The 20811-nt window shown below is 43.8% G+C and overlaps 2 protein-coding genes across 2 annotated transcripts in view; one reads left to right on the top strand and one right to left on the bottom strand.

Moving 5' to 3' along the window:
- The window catches only part of LOC133954520 (sphingosine kinase 1-like), a 35789-nt gene extending 31185 nt beyond the window's left edge, over window positions 1-4604 (top strand). Inside the window, exon 5 of the mRNA XM_062388981.1 lies at window positions 474-4604. Coding sequence (XP_062244965.1) covers window positions 474-1362 — 889 coding nt within the window. The 3' untranslated portion in view covers window positions 1363-4604. The remainder of the gene's footprint in view (window positions 1-473) is intronic.
- Window positions 4605-5708: 1104 nt separating this feature from the next.
- Window positions 5709-20811, bottom strand: part of ube2o (ubiquitin-conjugating enzyme E2O) — a 32667-nt gene continuing 17564 nt past the window's right edge. The window contains exons 2-23 of the mRNA XM_062388562.1: window positions 20152-20211; window positions 19629-19739; window positions 19244-19341; window positions 19059-19122; window positions 18483-18626; window positions 17779-17888; window positions 17382-17532; window positions 17215-17272; window positions 16801-16963; window positions 16096-16251; window positions 14894-15048; window positions 14479-14591; window positions 14187-14315; window positions 13644-13733; window positions 13257-13554; window positions 12474-12841; window positions 12177-12357; window positions 11610-11746; window positions 11050-11253; window positions 10209-10266; window positions 9023-9857; window positions 5709-8641 (exon numbers count right to left, since the gene is read on the bottom strand). Coding sequence (XP_062244546.1) covers window positions 8614-8641; window positions 9023-9857; window positions 10209-10266; window positions 11050-11253; window positions 11610-11746; window positions 12177-12357; window positions 12474-12841; window positions 13257-13554; window positions 13644-13733; window positions 14187-14315; window positions 14479-14591; window positions 14894-15048; window positions 16096-16251; window positions 16801-16963; window positions 17215-17272; window positions 17382-17532; window positions 17779-17888; window positions 18483-18626; window positions 19059-19122; window positions 19244-19341; window positions 19629-19739; window positions 20152-20211 — 3711 coding nt within the window. The 3' untranslated portion in view covers window positions 5709-8613. The remainder of the gene's footprint in view (window positions 8642-9022; window positions 9858-10208; window positions 10267-11049; window positions 11254-11609; window positions 11747-12176; window positions 12358-12473; window positions 12842-13256; window positions 13555-13643; window positions 13734-14186; window positions 14316-14478; window positions 14592-14893; window positions 15049-16095; window positions 16252-16800; window positions 16964-17214; window positions 17273-17381; window positions 17533-17778; window positions 17889-18482; window positions 18627-19058; window positions 19123-19243; window positions 19342-19628; window positions 19740-20151; window positions 20212-20811) is intronic.

Genomic DNA, 20811 nt, shown 5'->3' with positions numbered 1-20811 from the left:
GCATGGCCTTACCTGTGACACCCCTGTGTATGATGATATGTTGGACTCTTCCAATTGTGGGGTGGAGCTAGGTGACATTTAAGCCAGGCGGTTCAGTCTGCAAGGGGGGAAGCTAAGAGAAGGACGTAAGTTTGAGAGCTCCCCTTGAAAGTGTTATGCTGAGAAGTATATTAGGATTTGTGTTGTATTGGGCCCACGTGCCGCTTTATTTTTTTTTATTTGCAAGTGTTTGTTTTTTCTTGTTTTTTTTTTTTATTATATATTTTTCAAGTTAATTCTGCCTTGTCGGCCTTATTATGGAATAATAAATAATTCCCTTTATTCTCCTTCATCGCTGAGTCTCCCTGAGAGTTTTTTTCCACCACGCTCAAACCACTCCTTTACATCCCACCTTCAACATTGACCTTTGACCTCGGCACAAACACACCCACACACACACACACACACACTAACTCTCCTCTCTTCTCCTACAGAGCCTCTCAAGTCTTCGGTGAGGAGCTCCTGATCAGCTGTGGTTTCCTGCTCTGTAAAGGCCTCCTGTCTCGTATGGACCTGGTCTCTGTCCAGCTGTCCTCCGGCCCTCGTCTCTTCTCCTTCCTCTCTCTGGCCTGGGGCTTCGTAGCGGACGTGGACATAGAGAGCGAGAAGTACCGTCACGTTGGAGCTGCCAGGTTCACTGTGGGCACGCTGGTGAGGCTGGCTTCTCTCCGCATCTACAAAGGTAAGCTGGCTTACCTGCCCGCCTCCAAGGACTGCAACACAGAGGGAGGTTTGAGAAACAACATGACGAAGCACTGCAGCAATCAGGCTCCCTCTCTGAGTCCAGCCTCTCAGCTGCACCCCCAGACGAGAGACTCTCCCTGTCAGAACACCCTTCAGAACTCCTGCCACTCCAACAACTCCCTCAAGGTGCGGAGGGCGGAGAGCACGCCCCCCAGAAGCGCCACCAAAGGTCAACCCGGCCCCCCTGCCTCCCGGCTGCTGCCCCTGGACCAGCCGCTGACCAGTGACTGGGTGGTGGTCCAGGAAGAAGACTTTGTCCTCATGCTGGCCATGTACCAGTCCCACCTGGCGGAGGACCTGATGGCAGCACCGAACGCCACCTTGGACGACGGCGTCATCCATCTAACCTACGTCACAGCGGGAATATCCCGCAGCGCTCTGCTGAGGCTCTTCCTAGCTATGGAGAAGGGCGCACATCTGACCTCTAACTGTCAACATCTGGTGCACACTGAGGTGCAGGCTCTCAGGCTGGAGCCGAACTCTCCCAAAGGAATAATAACAGTAGACGGAGAAGTGGTGGAGTATGGGCCGATGCAGGCTGAAGTGCACAGAGGTCTGGCAAGATTAATCACTGGATGAACTGAAGAAACAAACACCAGCGGCTTTTATCTTTGATATGTATGGCTGATGATGTTTAATTGATCATGTGTACCATTTCAAATCAGAAATGGAAAAGGTGCAGGTACAAATGGATGTTACACTCGTTCACTTTTATTCGCTGCGTTCTCTGTCAGTGGTACGCAGAAAACCAGTACATCGTTTTTTTAATGAAAATACTTTGATGTCCGATGGGATATTACAACAAACACGTGCTGTTTATGGAGATGCAAAGTGTCCAATATTAGATAAACAGTTGAATAAATGCAGAGAAAAATTAAAAAAATATATATATATATTTATTAAGCACTACTTCACAATAAGAGGTTTTATTGTATTTATTTATTTTTTTGGCAAGAATAGGTTTATAATTTCACAACTCAAATAACTGTTAGAATGCTTATACTGTGAAAAGAAAAAGTATGATTATTTCACTCTTTAATTGAAATCTTGTATTTATATTGAACACTTTGGGGTCTCCATGGCGACAGTTGATCATACTGTGGTAGATCAAGTCAGCCTCACAGACACAAACACGCTTCCTCATCATCATCATGATGAAGTGTTTATCCTCCGCAGTAGTAGATCCAGCCACGTCTTTAGCCTCCAGCTTTCATGTTGTCTACTGCTGCATGGTGCGTTTCTTCTGTCCTGGATCCACATTCTCAGCTTGAAGCAAATTCATCAGGAAATGATTTATTGATTTATACCTTCATGGCTCCTTGTCACTAGGATGAAGACCATGTTTTTGTGTGTGTACGTGTAGTTATTGTGTGGTAGTGCAGATGTCCTCATGGAGTCGTTACCCTGGTTGGAACTGAGGTCATCAGGCATTGTGACTGTTTCTGAGGCGATGGTGCTACTGAGTCATGTGGAGGAAGGTGAAAAAAGCAAATGGCATCATATATCATTTAATATAACTATTTATATTTCATTATATTTAGTTGATTTCCTCATATTAAGACTGTATGACTGTACACATCTGGCTGCAGAGGGCACTGATGATCAGTAAACGTTACATAGTGTTGCCTTAAAAGCTGCGTTCAGGAATCTCCAGGAAGGATTTCTTTTTTGCATCACCAGCTTTTTCCAGCCTGACTGTTGCATTATGACCGACATGAAGCCGCTGCCGCTCGGCACCACGTAGCTATGATGGTCACTGACGCCCAACGACTACTGGGACAGTTTCGCCAAAGAAGCATCCACTTGTTGGATCCTTAGATAGTCGGGAATAGAAGGATGCGTTTGAAGGAGCCTTAAAAATGGAGCAGCCTGTGAAGCCATCTGGCTTCACTGCTATGGTCCTGTTAGCTTTGTCCTTGTTTCATAAACAAACCACAGTGACAGAACAGATCTGCATCCGTCAGACCACTTTTATATTTCCATTTCTTTCTGAGGTCTAAAGTCTCCAGAGTGCTGCACAAACACAGTCACAGTGAAACAAATGTGACCAGTGAGAAGTCAACACATTCAAATGGTCAGTTCACCATTCACCACAATATACCATTGAGATTGGACAGTGGTCTCACAGCCGGATATCAAAGCTGCTCGAATAAAACCAAAACCATATACTGCACGACTAGATAACTGGAAAGGAAAAAGAAAGTGGTGGGTGAACTGACCCTTTAATCCAGCTTCTCATTGTTAACACATGGTTCCTTTTATCACCAGCAACCACTTCATGGGAACTAATGTAAGAAATCACTGAAGTGACATCGACACAAATAAGAAGGTGAAGCTCTGAACCAGGACGAGCTGGACGTCCCTGACCGATGATGTGACCATGTTCAGGTGGCGGCAGCTCTGGTCCTGGTCTGAAATGTTTTACTGCCTCCACTCCCTCCATCCATACCACTCTGCTGCTTTCCTCCATCCATCATCCATCTCTCATCTGCTGCTTTAAGAGCACTGCAGTGTCTGCAGAGCCACCACACCGGTGCTTTTCAGACATGCACACGCACGCACGCACGCACGCTCACACACACACACACACACACACACACACACACACACACACACACACACACACACACACACACACACACACAGGTGCGCTAGCAGCAACTGTAACATCAGGATATCTGATGTAAAAGAACCATTTGCTGGTGAAAAGGATCGCTGTCACTTTCCATGTGAACAGTAAGAGAGGAGAAGGCAACATGGCTGCATTTAAATTGCAAAAAATGTCATGCTTCGTGTTTTAATGCCACGACTACGTTTGACACTGTAAACAACAGAATAATGAAAAGACCAAAACCTCAAAAAACCTTTTAATACTTTTTCTTCGATATGTTTGCACAGTGTACGTTTGTTGCTCCTTCCACCGATGAACTAGTTTAGTATAACAACATCTTTTGACAACAGCTGCGTATGGACAAGCCTGTGAGATGGAAACACTACTTGAAAAAATGCGTGTTGCACGTTGCCGTCGTTTGAGGAGACAAATGTGGTTTGTAGCAACAAAAGCTCCAAGTTTCACCTGCTGTGATTGTTGCATATGACAGAAATAGCACCATAAAGATGGAAGATTTATAAACTCAAGAGAAAGATATTTTTGCCATTTATCACTTTTTTTTGTCTATGCAAAGATTTCAGTTTGTTCTGCGTTAACTATTTCATGTGCCTTGACTGTGCCGCCTCCTGGTGGTTTGAACACGGTGGTGCTTTCACCTTTTCATTAAGTGCAACCAGCTGAATTTCTTTTATATCAGCTCATCAGTTTTCTCACCACTATTTTTGAAAAAACTCTGAGATGGAAGAGACAGAGTTGGGTTGAGTGTCGTCAGGTGAGATAATAAATGAAAGTCATCAGTAACGTCTGTGCAGACCTTGAAATCTTGAAATAGGAACGACAGAGTGTGGTTTCTGTGTGATTGACAGTCAGGTCGTCCAACTTTCATCAAACTAATAAAAGATGAGATGAAGGCGCTGATGAGCGTTCTTCTGACCACACCCACGTCTGACTGTTGATTTGCTGCTCGTCTTTGCCTGCTGCATCAAAACTTTTGTCCTTTTGTGTGATTTCATGTTTATGGTGAAGGGAAGAATGTTTTCTTTTTTTCTTGCACACTGAATATTGATTGGTTCTTTATTCAAAGAGAGATCTATTTTTCCATTTTGACAAATGTCTGTAATTTCGATCATGAAATCGAACTTTCTGCTGGAGTGTTCTTGATTGAAAAATGAAATAAATATGACAAACAAGCCCGGGTGAGATTCGGTTCATGAAAATGAGGTGGAGTTATTTTATCAGTTTGGGGATTTTATGCTTTTTGTCCACAGCTGATAATTTATATCTGAATGTTCAACCCACTGAACTCTAATCATTAACAGTAAAATCCGACATCTTTAAATTCAGAGAAGACTGTCGATCCTCTGACATGTTGCATGACAACACTCAGCAGTTTTGAAGCTATTTAGGCCAAATGCAGGATAATGTTTCAACGGACTAAAAAGTCAATAAACCCATTTAACTTTCGAGAGCATTTTTTCTTCAGTGAATTGTGAACCTGGCTCAAATGGAGGAGACAATTTGCATCGAATTAGATCCACTTTAAAACAGAGAAGCAGCATTGTCAAGCAGACAATGCATCCAATGACAAAGACTTGTTTCCTGAAAGCAGAGTTGGTCTGGTGTTAAACATGAAAACTGAATCTATCTTATTGGACTCATCAGTCTCTAGTGGTGCCTAAACGTGGCTCAAATCTAAGTGAAAGATTGATTTGTTCGGGACTATTTTCATCTGTGGATTAACACTCATTTTGCTGCTCTAGTGAGAAATGCATTAAAACACAGCATTAAAAGAACACATTAAAGCATTTTGTGAGAGGCGGTGGTCTAGTGGCAGAAACTTGGACTATGGGCAGAGAAGGTCTCTGGTTCGACTCCACGGAGAGACAACAAAAGACAAACCTGGATTGATCTGTCCAAAAATCCAAGAGGATTCTCCCTACACTGTCTGTGGCCCCTGAGCAAGGCACCTTACTCCCACAACATCGGCTCCCCGGGCGCCGTACATGGTCGCTCACTGCTCTGTGTGTCCTGCACCAGATGGGTCAAAAGCAGAGGTTAAATTTCCCTACCTGCATGAGTGTGCCTGTGTTTGGGACTAATAAAAGTATCTTAATCTTAAATCAACATCAGGTCTAGGCTCCACAGATATGTTTGTGTGTTGGGTCAGGTGTTTTCATGGGATTTGACAAGAAAACATAATTTTTTATAAAACAGATATATACACCACCTTAGCCCTTCTTGTAATTGTGATGAAAAGCTGCAGTCTATACAAGTACTGAATGAGAAAAAAAAGAGCCACAATGTCTCTATGGTGCTGCTTGTAAAGTTTTAATGCATCACTATACAGCTGTTTGAACTCAACAAAATGAAACCATTAAAAAAAAATGAAAGAAATCATAAGTACAATACACACTCAGCATTTTGTACATATATGCCCCAAGCATCCACGTGACTTGTTAGAACTCAAGTTTGTGTTAAATATATATACTGTATGTATTTATATATTTCATTATAATCATGACGTCTGTACACAGGGAATCAGGCTACAAATCTTTTTTTCTATATATATATCAAGAACAGGCCCCTGTGGAAATGTAGACATCGTACAGTCAAGTCTTGTGTGTAGTTCATTCAAAAGGCTTAAAGCAACAAGTAACATGCTTTGGCTGTAAAACAAACTTCTCGCAATAATAATAATAATGATAATATTAATTATAGTTTAATTCTGACTAACAAACACACATACAGAAAATTGTACATAGCAACATGTGCTTGATATCTTGTCAGGGTTTTGCTTTACAAGACCTCTAGCAATAGCTCGACATTTTTCCATTTGTGTGACAGTTGAATGAAATGAACGAATGAAAGACGGAGCAGTTCCGTCTCCTCTTCATTCCTGGAGGAGCAGAGTGGGTTTGTTTCTTCAGAACACCATGCGGCTCTTACTTTCTAGCCAAGATCTGACCAGTGACACCTTCCTCTGAGAAATGTGAAGGGGACGTTTAACAAACAGCAACGTTTGTGTTGGGAGAACAAAACTGAGCAAAGCAAACAAGGCTACATGCTACAGCTACAGCAGCAAGTGAAGACGGCGGCACATTCTCCCTCTGTAGCATTCAAGGCAGTGGAGAAACAGGGATGTTTGGTAAAATCTTGGAAGAGGACAAAATGTCATGGATGCCCGATTACCTCATCCGATACAGGAAAACCAATGTTCAGTTGGGAAAGGAGAAACAATTCATGGAAGACAAAGCAAAACTATTGACCCCTCTTTTATTTTTATTTGTTAAACGCAGCATCTCTTGGCTCAGTTTCCATCCTCTCCCATCCCTCCCATCTTCAGGTCAGCACAGTGTGCCCACTCACTCAGAAGCTCAATGCTCTCATTTGGCCTTCGCACTGAAATTGTTGTTTTCCAACAATAACAGAAACAAAAATATCAAGCAGGTTAATTATGAACAAACCCTCAGGATCACACTGTATGTATGTCGCACTCTATCCTGATGTCATTAAACTCTGCACGTGCAAAAAGAAGAGGAACATCAGAATAGATCGCTCGTGTTAAAGAACTGCTAAAAGTGGGAAACTGATCACAGATCTGCACTTTTAAAGGAGGAGATCACTGGAGCAGGGATTTAGTGGTTTTTACCATGTGGTTCTGTCTGTGCAGGTTAATGCCTAAACTATGACACAAGCAGCGCTGTACACAATGGTCTGAGATCATTAAGAACATTTCAGAAAGGCAACATGTTTACATGAGATGACGGAATGGACGCTGAATGTTTTTTTTTACATTTTTTTATTTTAATTTTATAATTATTTATAAATTGCTTCATTTGCAGCGACGTCGCCTTTGTCACAAAGAAGAGGAGCATCATGGGTAAAGGCTCCACTTTGAAACAGTCCAGCCTCTGTGAGTGTAACAACCTTGAACATATCGAAACACCAAAGAACAGATTCCATCTTAGTGAACAGCTTTTGCCTAACTCTAGAGAAAGTAAATGTTCCTGTTGTATGTTGAGGCAGCAAATGAGTTTAAGGGGAATTTGGGGATTTTCCAACCTGGGCTGTTTATACATGTGTGTGTGCAACAGTGGCTACAACAGAACAAATGCACCAATCCAATAAATGTCCACTTTGTTCTTTTTTTTTCCAAACAATAAAAAGGCTCAAATTGTTATTCTGGCAGGAGTCTGGTAACGTTACACACATCTCACTCAATGAGACGTCTCACTCACAAACGTGCAGCAGCTCGTGCTTCCCTACCCCCCCCGCTGAGTCTCCCTCCAAGTCACGTGAGACTTGGGTTGTTGCAGGAAGACAGAGGTGGAAACCTATAGAGAAACTGATTCTAAAAGTGTTTTGCAAGTACCACACATTTACACCCACACTTATGAACATCGGGCTCAGGTTGAAAGATACCAGGATTCTCCTCTAAGCTTGAATTAGAGCACAAACACGTTCACAGGCAGCCTCTTCCCTGTCGCCCTGCACCTGGCCGGCTCCTCTACACACCAAACAGCTGCAGCAGTCTGACCTCCAGACGGGACTCGTGTGTAAACTTTGTCACTCGATGTTCCCCGCGTGCTTCTGTGCGAGAGTGATTGGCGATGGAAAGTACCAGCGAGTGTGGTGGACGAAGTGGTGAAGCTGTTGTGGTTGGCAGTTTTACTGACATTCAGTACGTTCTACTTGAATATGTGTGTTTGTGTGTGTACAGAAATTTGGCAGAAAGCGTACAACCAGTGAATTCTACAAAAAAATAAGGAAACCTCTCGTTCAGTGTATTTATACGTCACCTCTTGCACACCAGATTGTCCATTTCTTGGTTGTAGTGCAGGAAGGTTCAGTAATAACATCAGAAGTGCTACAGGGAGCCGCAGTGAGCCCAACAGCCAGGAGAGCTGGGATTTGCAGTTTTTCAGTGCAACCCAGCCGATCACCAGTCTGCTTAATATTTCCCAGTCTGAGTGGTTATCCATCAAGTCCCCGCCCATATGGTAGGTGCTTGGCAGAGGCTTGGTGAAGGAGGGGGGTGGTAGGGGGTTCATGGCACTGATATTCCATCTCATTTTGTCCATTTTGCATCCACACCACTGAAGTCAAAGTCCTGCTGAGGCCGACAAAAACTTTGATCTCCTCCAATAAAAGCTCTGTGTTTTTACCTGCCTCCATGCAAAGAGAAGTGCTTCTATGAGACAGGGGAGCTCGACTCATCTTTATCCAATCCACTCATCGGCTGGGATACTGAGGGGAAAAAAACATTAACATCAGGTTGCATCCAAACCTTGAATTTGCTCACTCTCCTGATCAAAGATGCTCCCCTCCTTCAGTCGCGGCCGATCGAGAGGGTTTATGGGGAAAAGAGGTTAAACGATGTGGAGTTGGGGCAGCAGGACCTGAACAGACTTAGAAATGGAGGTAAAGGTCAAAAATTTGGGCAATGCTGGGGGCACAGTGCAGCTCTGGGCAGGAGTACAGGAGATTGAAAAAATTGTAAACTCCCCCCAGAGAAGTAATGGATCCTCCTCTACAGCTTGAGGCAGATGAGAAGTTAGAAGAGACGGGGGAAGAAAAGAGCGGGAAGCAGTGCGGAGGTGTGTCGGGGAAGGGCGAGGAGGCACTTACTTGTCCTCTGTGTGCTCAGGGATGCCGGCAGCGACCATCGCAGCTCGGTACTGCAGCAGCACACCTCGGACGCTCTTCACAAACCCCTTAGAGAGCGGGAAGAGTGGAAAGCCGATGTCCGGGTAGCCGGTGCCTTCTGGGAGGAAACTCCGGTAGCTCTTTCTCCTTTTCTTTGGTCGCACCACTGGCTGGCTTACTGTGGAGACTACCCCTCCTCCGCTAACCGTGATAGAACCTGATTCGGATGACCCACCACAGACAGGGCCAGGAGCTGTGGAGGGGGCCCTGCTCTCGCCACACAGAGAGGCGTTACCCTGGCTGCTGTCACAGTCTGAGATCTGGCTCAGCTCTTGCTGAGAGGCTGCTGTGGTGGAAGGACTGAGCCCTGAATCCTCCAGCTCCTCCTCCATAATACTGGTAACTCCTCCTCCTGCAATCCCCTCCTCACCAGGCTTACTGGGGCTGCTGTGGGCCACCACCAGGGGCCCTGATCCCAGGGGCAGCTGCTCGTCAAGAGGCTCCACTGATGGCGGTCGGTCTTTAGAATGTGAAGCCCTGTAGGACACGTGTGCTGCATGGCTCCTCTCGGTGGCGTCGCTCAGCTCGAGCCACGTCTCCAGACGGTGGACGAGGCGCCAGCCGTTACTGACAAAGTGCTCCTGGATTTCCTGTTTGAAAACCTCCACAGGATGCTGCAGAAGTTGCATCATAGACTGGACCATCTTGATCAGAGCCATCTCATTGTAACAGCGGCTGTTCTCATACCCTTCCTGAAGACCTCGGTCACTGTCGAAGCCAGCCTCGTTATAGTAAGGCTCATTCACCAGGATAAGGCCTGTAGGGAAAATACACATGTACGAACACAGACGAAAGATCAACACCTGTCGATTAATGTGTCAAACATGGCAGAGCGGAAAACCACAGGCGGAAAAGACAAAAGTCGAGGAATGATTTTGTGTAAAAGGTGTTTAAAAGGTGCCATATCAATAAAGCTGCCTTGGTTTGCCTGTAACGATTTCTGATATACATTCATATAGAGTTTGGTTTTATCAACATGCATGTTGAGCTGTACAAACCACAGTGATGGTGTGCCGAAGATATGTAAACATATTAAATGTGCTTAATAAGATGAACGAGACTTATTGAGCAAATTCAAAATAAATCCTGCGTGCATGTGTGTGCGTACCTTGAATGGAGATGAGGACTTGCAGCAGACTTGACTTACTGGTCCACCTCTCTGTGCCCTGTGAATCACATCACCAAAAATGAAACAAATCAAAACAAATCAACAAATCAGCACAGATTCTTAGGAATGTTTCTAATTAGAAGAAAGAGTTGACAAAGCAAAGTTTCTACCGCATTTCATCCTCTATGACGTAGTTTCAAAGCATAACTGAACGGTCTGGAGTTTTTTTTCTATCCTTTCTCCTGCTCGCTCATTTTGACACAATCATTTTCCTTAAACCCTTTCCCCTTCTCATTAAAAGGCCCCTGCTCATGTGTCAGAATGTTTTTCTGAGCCCATTGACCACTGTATCTCTTCACTTGCTCGGCTTGCATGTTGTGTGTCCCAAGATTCAATCCTTGATTCTTTTATTTTCCGCCTGTCTTAACAGCTTTCAAATCTGGATCTCAGCTAATTTCCTTCAGCTTAACATTGATAACATGACTGTCCTCATCACAGGCCCTTACAAGGAACACTGTATAGGTTCTTTATCAGCTAATTTTAAGATATGACATATGAACTTTAAAAATATTCATATTATGTTTCCTCTTTATAACTATCATTGAGATAATGTTACCATCCCCCATTTCATTTAACTACTCAGTTTATGACGAAATAACCAAAGACGAGTTGAAAACACAGGTCCAGGTCTATTCATGTGTGCCGCACCATTTGCGCTGCATTCCCATTTAAACATAACTTCAGCTTTCCACTTTAACTTTTGATGACAACTAAATTGGATCAAAATCCATCACTATAGAACTCTAGGTTGTCACTGTGTCTCTCTGTACTCTTCACCCACCTTGCCGATCCAGGTGCCGAGTAGACTGACACAAACTTTGCCGTTGTCGTAGAGGTTGGGATTGAGGCGGCCGCTGCAGTGTGACAGGTAGCGAAACAGCGGTGGCACAGCTGGGTAGATGTTGGGCAGCTGGATGTCAAAGAGGAACAGACCGTCCTCATAGGGCGTACGAGTGGGTCCTTTGATCAGAGCGGAGAGAAGGTCCTGTGTAGGAGACAGAAACAAAACGTTTGACTTGATGTGTGTCCACAATGTTATGTAAAGATCATCTGATGCACAACACTGAGGTTAATATCAGAGACTATGGTAATAAAGCCATGAATATCATAGTGGAGTATTTTACATTCACTCTAAATCCCAGATGCTTTCTGACACACTCAGGATACTAATGACTTGCCTGACCCAGAGAAGCCCACAGATTCACAAAGATTCAAAACAATGTCAAACCTGGGAAACTATGTATAGGAATCATTTCTGCATCACTTACGTGCATGTAGGAAAATGCAGCATGAGAATTTGTGCATTTTTATGACTTTAAATGAGTTTGACCAGAAACCCACCATGCGATCTTCAAATGTTTTGACCATGATGCCGTCTGGTAGAGACGTTGCGAGCAGAGCCATTTCCTTCCTCACTGTGCTGAAGAACTTCCTGGCCTCGGCCGGTTGAAACTCCATTTTCTCGAAGGAGTGAGTGTCTGAGACAGAGATGAGACAAATGTCATTCCAAAGCAATACAGAAATCAAATAATTGTACAAATACAACTCGACTTGTGTGGGATGGGAATTTATCGAGCTGAAGGATGGGAGGCAGCCGTTGTCGCCCGTAGTAATGTAGTAATTAGAGTTGTGGGGTCTTTTGTTTGACAACGAAAAAGGTCTGTTTGCTGAAAGTGTGAGTTGAACCCATTTAGACCGTGACAGTTGTATGCAACATACGTCTGTATCTGCTTAAGAGGCGGATAGATTTCAGTTTTTGTAAACACTGGCCTTTCTGTCAGCTCTTCCGAAAACCCTCAGGTTGTAAGGGATCCTTTTCAAACAATATTATTATAAATTCATTTGGTACCTGTGGTTTTAATAGGTTCAATAAACCACTAAGACATACTGTAAACCCTGATATCTCACCTGGTGCCCACTCCAGCACAGAGAACACCTCTCCCTTGGCACTGGTGAATGTGACGCCGGGCTTGCCGCCGCTCTGTTGGCACAGTACTGGTGTGTCACTGAGGAACTCGCTGGGCCAGTCTTGTCCACCAACCGGTGTCTGAGGCTCCTGTTGGGGCTTCTCCTCTCCAGCTTTCTCCACCTGCACAGTAACACAGCAGCAGGTTAAAAAACAATACAACAGCAGTTGCACTTATTTATTTTGATTACACTGGAATGAATCAACTTTGCCATGTGGTAATTCCGTTTAACACAGACCTCTGTGCCCGCTCCTCCACTCCCGCCTGCCTCCACCACAGCCTCCATCTTCTCCTCCTCCACGATGGCCACGTTATCCAGCGTCTTTCTCAGGTTCTCCTGCAGCTTCTTGATGTCATCCAGGAATCGTTTCTCCTTGGTGGGCTTCTCCGGGGCAGTGGGTGTCACTGTACTCGCTAGGTTAGTGGTGGAGGCTGGTTCGGCTGAGGTCGGAGACGTTGGCGAGCCGGTGGTCAACAGCTGCTCCACAGTCATGTTCTTCAGGCTCTCCAGGATTCTCATGGCTTCCTTCAACTCCCTGAAGCCCCGACAGGCTCCATCTTTACTGGGCTTCTCGGCTCCGTTGACAGTGCCTGCCGGAGTTGTTCCTGAACAGACAGATATAATTAGTGTTTATTGTCTTTATTAATTCCACATCACCATCACTCAGTAGGTTCATTAGAAAACCTACAGTCTGTGCTGTCGGTAAACCAACGTGAACAACACAAATGATAAAACAGTTATGTTATTCTGTGAAAAGACAAATATAATATATAAAAAGTGTACACTGTATATTTTCTCTGGGCCACTCATTCTAGAGAGTCAGGGGGTTTCACCTATTTACTCAAAACAGACCTTTGTCTTCAAGTGTATCTGTTGAATATGTCACAAACAAATAAATATAAATATTTGCAACACCTTCTGTGCCAATTTCAAAGTAAAAGTACTGTAGCGTTTCTGTTGACTGAGAAGAGAAAATTGACACTAATCCCTCGAAATGAAGAACTAATAAATTAATCCCACCTCCTACAGAAGACGGACTGGCCACAGCCACTTCTCCCTCCTCTCCAGAAACGGCTTTAGTGGGGCTGGTGACGCTGCCCTCCTGTGGGGGGATGATGAAGTTTGTGGAGCCAGTGGGCGTTGGGATTGGGGTCGCATCGGCATTGTGGATGTGGCTATCATCCTCGGTGGTGAGTCCGTTATCCGTCTCCCAGCTGTCGCTCTCGTCCTCCCACTCCTCAGTGGACAGGACGCTGCTGGTTTCCTCCACGGAGTCGTAGTCCGTCTCTTCGATCTCAGATTCCACATTGTAAAGGTGCTGTGTGTGAGTTAGGAGACCATAAGCTGCAGACATGTAACTTCTAAAAGCAAAAATGACACTGAATTGTTTGTAGGATAAACTTTTACCTGTGGCAGGACGATTGTCAGTGAGTTGTCTGCCCACACCACCTCCACTTTGCTGCTCACATCCACCCTGGACACCTGGCCCACTGACGTCTGGGGGGAGACAAACAATACTAATCAACAAATAGAAGGTTTGGGCTTATTAATATGTTTATAACCCACAGTAAAATGAAAGAGAATAAATGATGTCTTACATCAAGCAGCTATGAAATAAGTCTTTGCTCAAAAGAGCATGACTCAAACAATTTGGACAAATAAAGTATTTAGCACAATAAGTACTTTCATCAATCCGCCACATTAGGAGGTTTCTGACCACGATGTCATTGCTGTTCCCTGTACATCACTGATCATAGAATGGGCTTCTCACAATAGTGTTGTTTATGTAGACGAACATTATCATCCATTCTCAAGGGCCCCCCCCTTCTCGGCATAGGGCCCCACACAATAGGGTTCACCGACCTTGTTGCAACACCCCTGCTGTAATGTAATAATGTTTAATTTGTGCTGAAACAGACATGAATAACAGGTTGTATTTTCAGTTCTCACTTCATTTTCACAGTCGTTCTCTCCATTCTCTGAGTTCCATATTCTGATGACGATGTCAGTGGTGCGGAAGTGAAAATCTGGGTGATCAGCGATATCGTACACACTGACATCCTCCTCCAATCCGATAACCTGGATTAAAACAGACAACCTTGTATCAAGACAGACCATCTGCTAATACCATGTAATGAAGTTACTATGGTTACCACACACCAGTTCACATTCTTCCCATCTCTAACCAAAGCATTTTCTGACATTAGAGCACAAACGGTATTGTCTTGTGCTGCCGACTCACCTCCACGTCGTCACTCGTGGAGTTGAGTTTGATCCACTTGACGACACACGTTCTCCCCCTGTGATCACCCGACTGGATCACACCGTACACTCCCGGGTCCTGGAGGGCTTGGGCTGAGGAGAGCAGCCAAACACATGAACACAATTTAGAGAGCAAAACAAAGGAAACAAATCACACCAGATACCAAGAAAAAAAGATTTATCTGGGAAAAGGATTTGTCTGAAAGAAAATGGAAAACCTATCTGGCTGTAAAATTGCTCCCTTTTAATATTTTCGGAGCGACTTAGACAATTTCAGCACATGACCTACATACTGTCAGTACTAGGTGGCAGAGCAGATTTTATAAAACCCCTCATCACAGTTCACAAGTCGAATCCTACGTCAGAATTTGTTTTATGGAAACATTTTTCCTTACATCGTTTGTCTACTACAAAGTCCCCGGGACAAAACTCATGGCCGTCGAGGTGCTGGATCGGGATGAGGTCGTTTGATCGGATCCCCTTCTCCACCCGCCCGTCTTTCCACATCACATCAGCTGTGGTCTTAGAGGATACAACTTCTACTGCGACCCTGCACAGCACACAGACACACATTAGACCTGCATGTTGCTACAGCAAGATGATCCAGTTTATAGATTTTAGACACTCTGAACAATTTAAAATCGTTTAAATGATGTTTCCTAACTCCTCTCACCTTCTGTTCAATCATCACGAAAAGAAAGAAAACAGCTCTTTCCCTCTCTTCTCATTATCCTCTGTACCATTTATCTTCCCTCGACACATCTCTGTGTTGACCATGTTGGAACCACAATCTCCCCTCTCATTGTCCCTTTCTACTTCAATACTTCCTCTCATCCCTTTAGCTTGCCTCACTGACACCCAGCTCTTTACATCACTCAACATTACACCTGCTCCCAGACCAAACCACTAGCGAGCTCTCAGAGGAGGCAGACAGCTTCTGGCTATGTCTAAGAGGGCAGGACTTGGGGAGCCAGCAGCTCCTGAGAGAGGTTTGCTCTGAGGAGTGTCAGGGAGGCCGCCCTGTTCACTGCCCTGCCGCTAGGAGATGTTTGTGAATCCTCTATGAATGGTGGTCCCTGTCTGATAATCTGCCACCAAACCAGTCCGTATTCTGTGTATTCTGATGCTTTTGTTTAGGGCGAGGTCAGACTCATCTCTTTACAGATTAACACCCTTAAAACTAGCAAGAGTGTGTTAGTGTTTGTTGTCGCTTTTTCATGAGCTGAGGTTGTGTGTGCGAGTTTGTGCTTGAGGCAGTGACCTGACCAGTAGTCCACTGTGAAAGACTTGTGTGTGCATGAATGCTTCAGCGTGTGCACGACTGGACCAACAGGGGAAAAGCATCTATTGGTTGATTTAACATTTGGTAACTGGTGAAGTCATTGGTTTAATGTGTACATGGAGCAGCAGGTGACGTCACTTTACCAATCAGCCTTATATCAGAGACGCAGTCATTTTATTCTTCAATTTCCTTCGGGACCTATAAGGTATAATCGATATCTACAGTATGAAAGAGCTTTAGTTTGAATAGATACAGGGAGAACCAAAGAGCCCAAAAAAGGCCAGAGGGAAATGTGTTCCTCTGCTGTGCACCCACCGGTCTCCAGGCTTGAACTCCCGGGAGAACTTGGTTCTCTTCTTCTTGTGCTTCCTCTTCAGGTTGCGAATGGAGAGGGGGATGCTCTTCTTTCGATGTGTTCCCAGCCCGCCGCTCTGAGACGAGGCCGTGGAGCTCGCAGACGACGTCAAAGAGCTGCAACCACAGTTCGAGTGCAAGGGTCATTATTCCGAAATCTCATTGAAATCATATAAAAAATACCAATACCGGATGCTTTTCATGTTGCAGGTTAAGGATGGTTAGAACAAAAACTACAGAACCTGACAGTTATTTGTATTGCTGTTCTTTTTTCTTGATTAACAGACTATACTGAAATGTTAAGGTAAAACTAGACTCAGCGTCCTGTGATACCATTTGTTTGAAGAAATTCCCTCAAGGAATTCTTAAATCATCAGATTCACCGGTTTGAAGATTTGTCTCCAGATAATGACGACTTACAGTTAACAAACTATGAAACTGTGTTATAAAATGAAATCTAGAAACGGACCCGTGATATTGACTCTGCTCATTAAGCTTTATACTTGAACGCTTTGAGATGGTGGTTCAGGTCTGTGGTTGTGTTTTGTTAATGCAGAGAATGCTAAGCATAGAAACGGCTTAGCATTAATCTCCACAAAGAAAGTTTTTGTTGCATTGTTACAATCACAATGACGACACTTTGGAACAGAGAACAATCAAGCAGACCTGGTGTCATCAGTGTCCTCTGCAGCCTCGTCATCGGCGTCCTGTTCCCCGTGCTCAGCTGGGGTGTCAGTGTTTTGGGAGTCTGGGGGGTTTGGGATGGACACCACGGGACCGTTGTTGTTGTTTGGGTGAGACGGGTCTGTCTGCTCAGATTTGTGTTCAGCTTGTGATGGACAGAGAAAAAAAACAGATAAATGGCCAAGCACTTTGTGCGTGCGGATACATTTTATACCCTCTTTATTCGTATCTTTTCTCATCTAAACCTCTATTCAACTGCACTGGCTCTTATGTCCATCTCACTGATACAAGATAGTGAGCTCTAGACAAATACACTGATAACATCAAGGAAGAGGTGTGTGCGTGTGCTTACAGTGTGTTCCTCTACTGGTTTGTCTGCAGTGTGTTGTTTTATACCTTGTGTGTCGGCATTCTCTATCTTCTTTCCTGAATCCTTCTTGAACATCCTTTTCAGCTGCAGGAAGCACACACATACATATAAATATCAAATGGGTTTTACAACAGAAAGCACAGTTACATTTTCACCTAAACACACATGAACAGATAGCAAATTATATCCACACCTTTCTGGCCACAGGGTCCTCAGGCAGGACAGGTGCACCCTCGGGTCCCTCACAGGTGATGCGCGTGGCGTCCCCCTTGGCGGGAAAGACGTAGAGGGCCCTCTCTCCCAGCTGCCTCTGGGTGTGGTCGTAGTAGCCCAGACGTCTCACCCTAAGCATTACACCACAAGGAACAACACACAGTAACAGTTTCTTCTGTTATTCAGAACTCAACTCAAACTGAACCCAACACTGAGAATATATGGCAATACCTGAAACAAAAGCATACTGCAGCTGTCTGATAAATTAAAATTCTTAAAGCTGCAAGAAAACAAAAGTTAAAGCCATGATTAAACTTAAACTCACAACTATGACTAGAGGAGGGTATGCATAAATAAGGACTGAGATTTGAACTGACCTGCAGAGATTCTCCTGTGTGATGGCGGAGGGAGGTGGATAAACGCTGTCAGAGCCTTTGGGGGAGTAGCTCTTGGTGATCCACGTGACCTTCAGTTCTACCACCTTTACCTGAGGGAAACACAATGACACCACAGTTATCAACAAGAGAAGAGCTGTGCACACAGCAGTCCATCAAAGTTACTAAGAATTTCATGTATTCATTGTTTCCCTCCATCTTACACAGACCTGTGTGTCCACGCTCTACAAGTCAGAACAGTAGCACTTAATGCTACTGTTCTGCTACTTAAAGTCTAAACTGATTTTGTTATCCTGAAAGCACTGTAGTGCTTTTAATCCTTCTTTGTCATTTGCTAAAACAATGAGCAGACACCAGTGTACAAATACACAAATAGGAAAAAAAGGACAAAATATAAGACACACTAATTTTAAGTGGTCACAGTTCTGATTTGCAATGCACCAATTGTTTGGATGAGTCTTTAAAGTGGGATATGTAGGCCATTCACATTCTGCATGTAAATAGCATCAAACAGTTTCCTTAGTAGTATTGACTGTCACATTTATTCATTATGGAAATTCTTCCACTGTGGCTAGAAGAGATGAAACCTCAATACAATGAATAGATGCTCTGAAATTGGTTGTTCTTCATAAATATATGATGGTGTAAATAGAGTGCGATATATCATTGTCATCTTGTTTTCTTACCTCCTCTACCACCACCCTGAACTTGCACTTCCTGCTGAGGACAGGTTTGACCCCTGACAGCCACTGTACATTAGAGAAGACTTTAGCCGGCCCGATGAGGACCTGGCCTGGATAGAAACCATACGCCTCATCGAAGAACAGACCCTGGAAAGCAGCAGAGTAACAAGCTTTTAACAAAAAAGAATAAAAAGAATAACTAAACATTTCACTTGATGACAGGTCCTTAAAAACACATATGGACCTATGTGATTCAATGCAGTATATACATTTTTATCTTGCACTTCTTCTGTACAGTATTGTTTAGAAAATCCAAATATAAAAACTTTTAGGAGAAAACTCATGAATTGCAAACAAATAGAAAAGCGATGGAGTTAATTTTAGTCATGGTGGACAGCGGGACTTAAACCTACAAATAAGTACTATACGTGAATAAAATGTATCCCAGAAGAACAATTATTAACAGCTTCTATCAGAGAACTAATTTCCACCATGTCTCCGTGATCTGACTTTCAGCAGAAGAGAATTTCAAACAGGACGTTTACCTGAAGTGAAAGATAAGAGCTTGTGGCTACGTACCGAATCACTGACATGTGGACAGACGTCGTAAAGCTTGGCACCGTCCTCCACACTCATGGAGCACCTGCAGGGAGACACAGAGACACAGACAGCCGGTTGACATCCAGTGATGAACGTGTGCCAACATGTGGCAGACTAACACATGGTCACAGTGCACGTTTCATAATCTCACACACACAGTCTACCTGGCTCCATTGGAGAGCTTGAGGATGATGTGATTAGTCAGGTCGTACACTTTCCCCAGCCAGAAGTCATAGGCAATGTAGTCGCCATACATGAAAGACTTGAGAACACAATCACAAGAGCACAATGATCAGTTTTACATTGTTATCAAACATCAACAATTATTAACACAATAACTTTTCTCCAAACCAAGCATTTAGTTTCATCCGAGGCTGATCACCTGATTGCTTTATAACACTTTGACCATATCCCAATAAAAAATATAAATGTATTTACATATGCAATAGATTTTTCCAGTGAAGCAATTAGAAATGACAGGTTTGTTAAATAAAGCACTACTAAACACTTGATACTCATTGGTTTCAAAATAAAATGTTGGTCTCTTACCCAGATGTGCTGCAGGTCTTTGCTGTTAACTGGATACAGAACACAATTTGTTCCCACTAGTTTCACTGCACACTCGATGTTAATGTTGGTCACAATACCACACTGGTTGTCCTGTAATGCAACAAACACAGGCTCAGCAACGCGTCATCATTATATGCATTATAATATCCTGTACATCAACGGACACTTTAAGGTATCGTTTGTAAGCTATTAAATCTTTGGTGAACAACACTTTGATCCATAAGAAAATTAAAAAAATGTCATCAGTTTTTAATCACATGGAGTGGTTGTACTGTGTTAACACAAAGCCTCTGTTTAGTCCTCTGTTAGCATCAACCTGCAGTTGTATTCCAGTCATGTCTGATGCAGCAAAAGGAACGGAGCGGCGAACAGTGAAATGACTGACAATGGGAGAGAGCTGATTGAAAAAGAGCGAGCAAGGTAACCAGACAAAAGGAAAAGGTGAAGTGAAAAAAGAGGAGTCAGAGACAAAGAAAAGATGCAGACTGAGGACTTCACTTACATTGGAATGGTTCCGTCGTACAATGTCTCTGATGACAATAGATCGATCTTCAAGCTTCAGCTGTAAAAGAAAGAATTAAGAAACTTTAGATTTGCTGAATGACATCACCTTTAAGACGTCCTACACCAACACAAGCTGCTGTCACTGAAACTCATTATTATGGCCCTCACTGAAGATCAGTGACCCGGTGCTGAACTGCACACACTCGGTCCATGACGATACAACTGATCGGATTTGTCACACCCTTGTCAGAGCCATGAGGACTGCGACATGCACAGTCAGCAGAGCCAAGATGTCCCCCGAGAGGAGATGAAATGGTTGTCCTCTAAACAGAGACACATTTCACTGAATTGGCCAGCATGAATCCAGCAGCATGATGACCACTGAAGATGTCAAACACATTTCCACGATAAATAATTCATCAACATGGGTCCTGAAAATAGGATCTGGAAAAGCAGACTGAGGGACAGATGAAGCCAAAACCGGTATTGATCAAGATTTACAAGCCCAGAGAGAGGGAAGGAGGGCAGAGAGCTGTTGAGCTAAACTTGGCACAAGCTCCGCTCCCTGACGAAAAAAATGTGTTCCTGTGAGCAAAGTTTCAGTGTGTCACACTATGCCTGATAGCAACTGTTCAGACTGAAGACACAGAATTAAAAA

Source organism: Platichthys flesus, chromosome 5 (assembly GCF_949316205.1).
Source record: "Platichthys flesus chromosome 5, fPlaFle2.1, whole genome shotgun sequence".
Classification (NCBI taxonomy): domain Eukaryota; kingdom Metazoa; phylum Chordata; class Actinopteri; order Pleuronectiformes; family Pleuronectidae; genus Platichthys; species Platichthys flesus.
The sequence above is the reverse complement of the archived record's forward strand: the minus strand, read 5'-3'. Positions and strand labels throughout refer to the sequence as shown.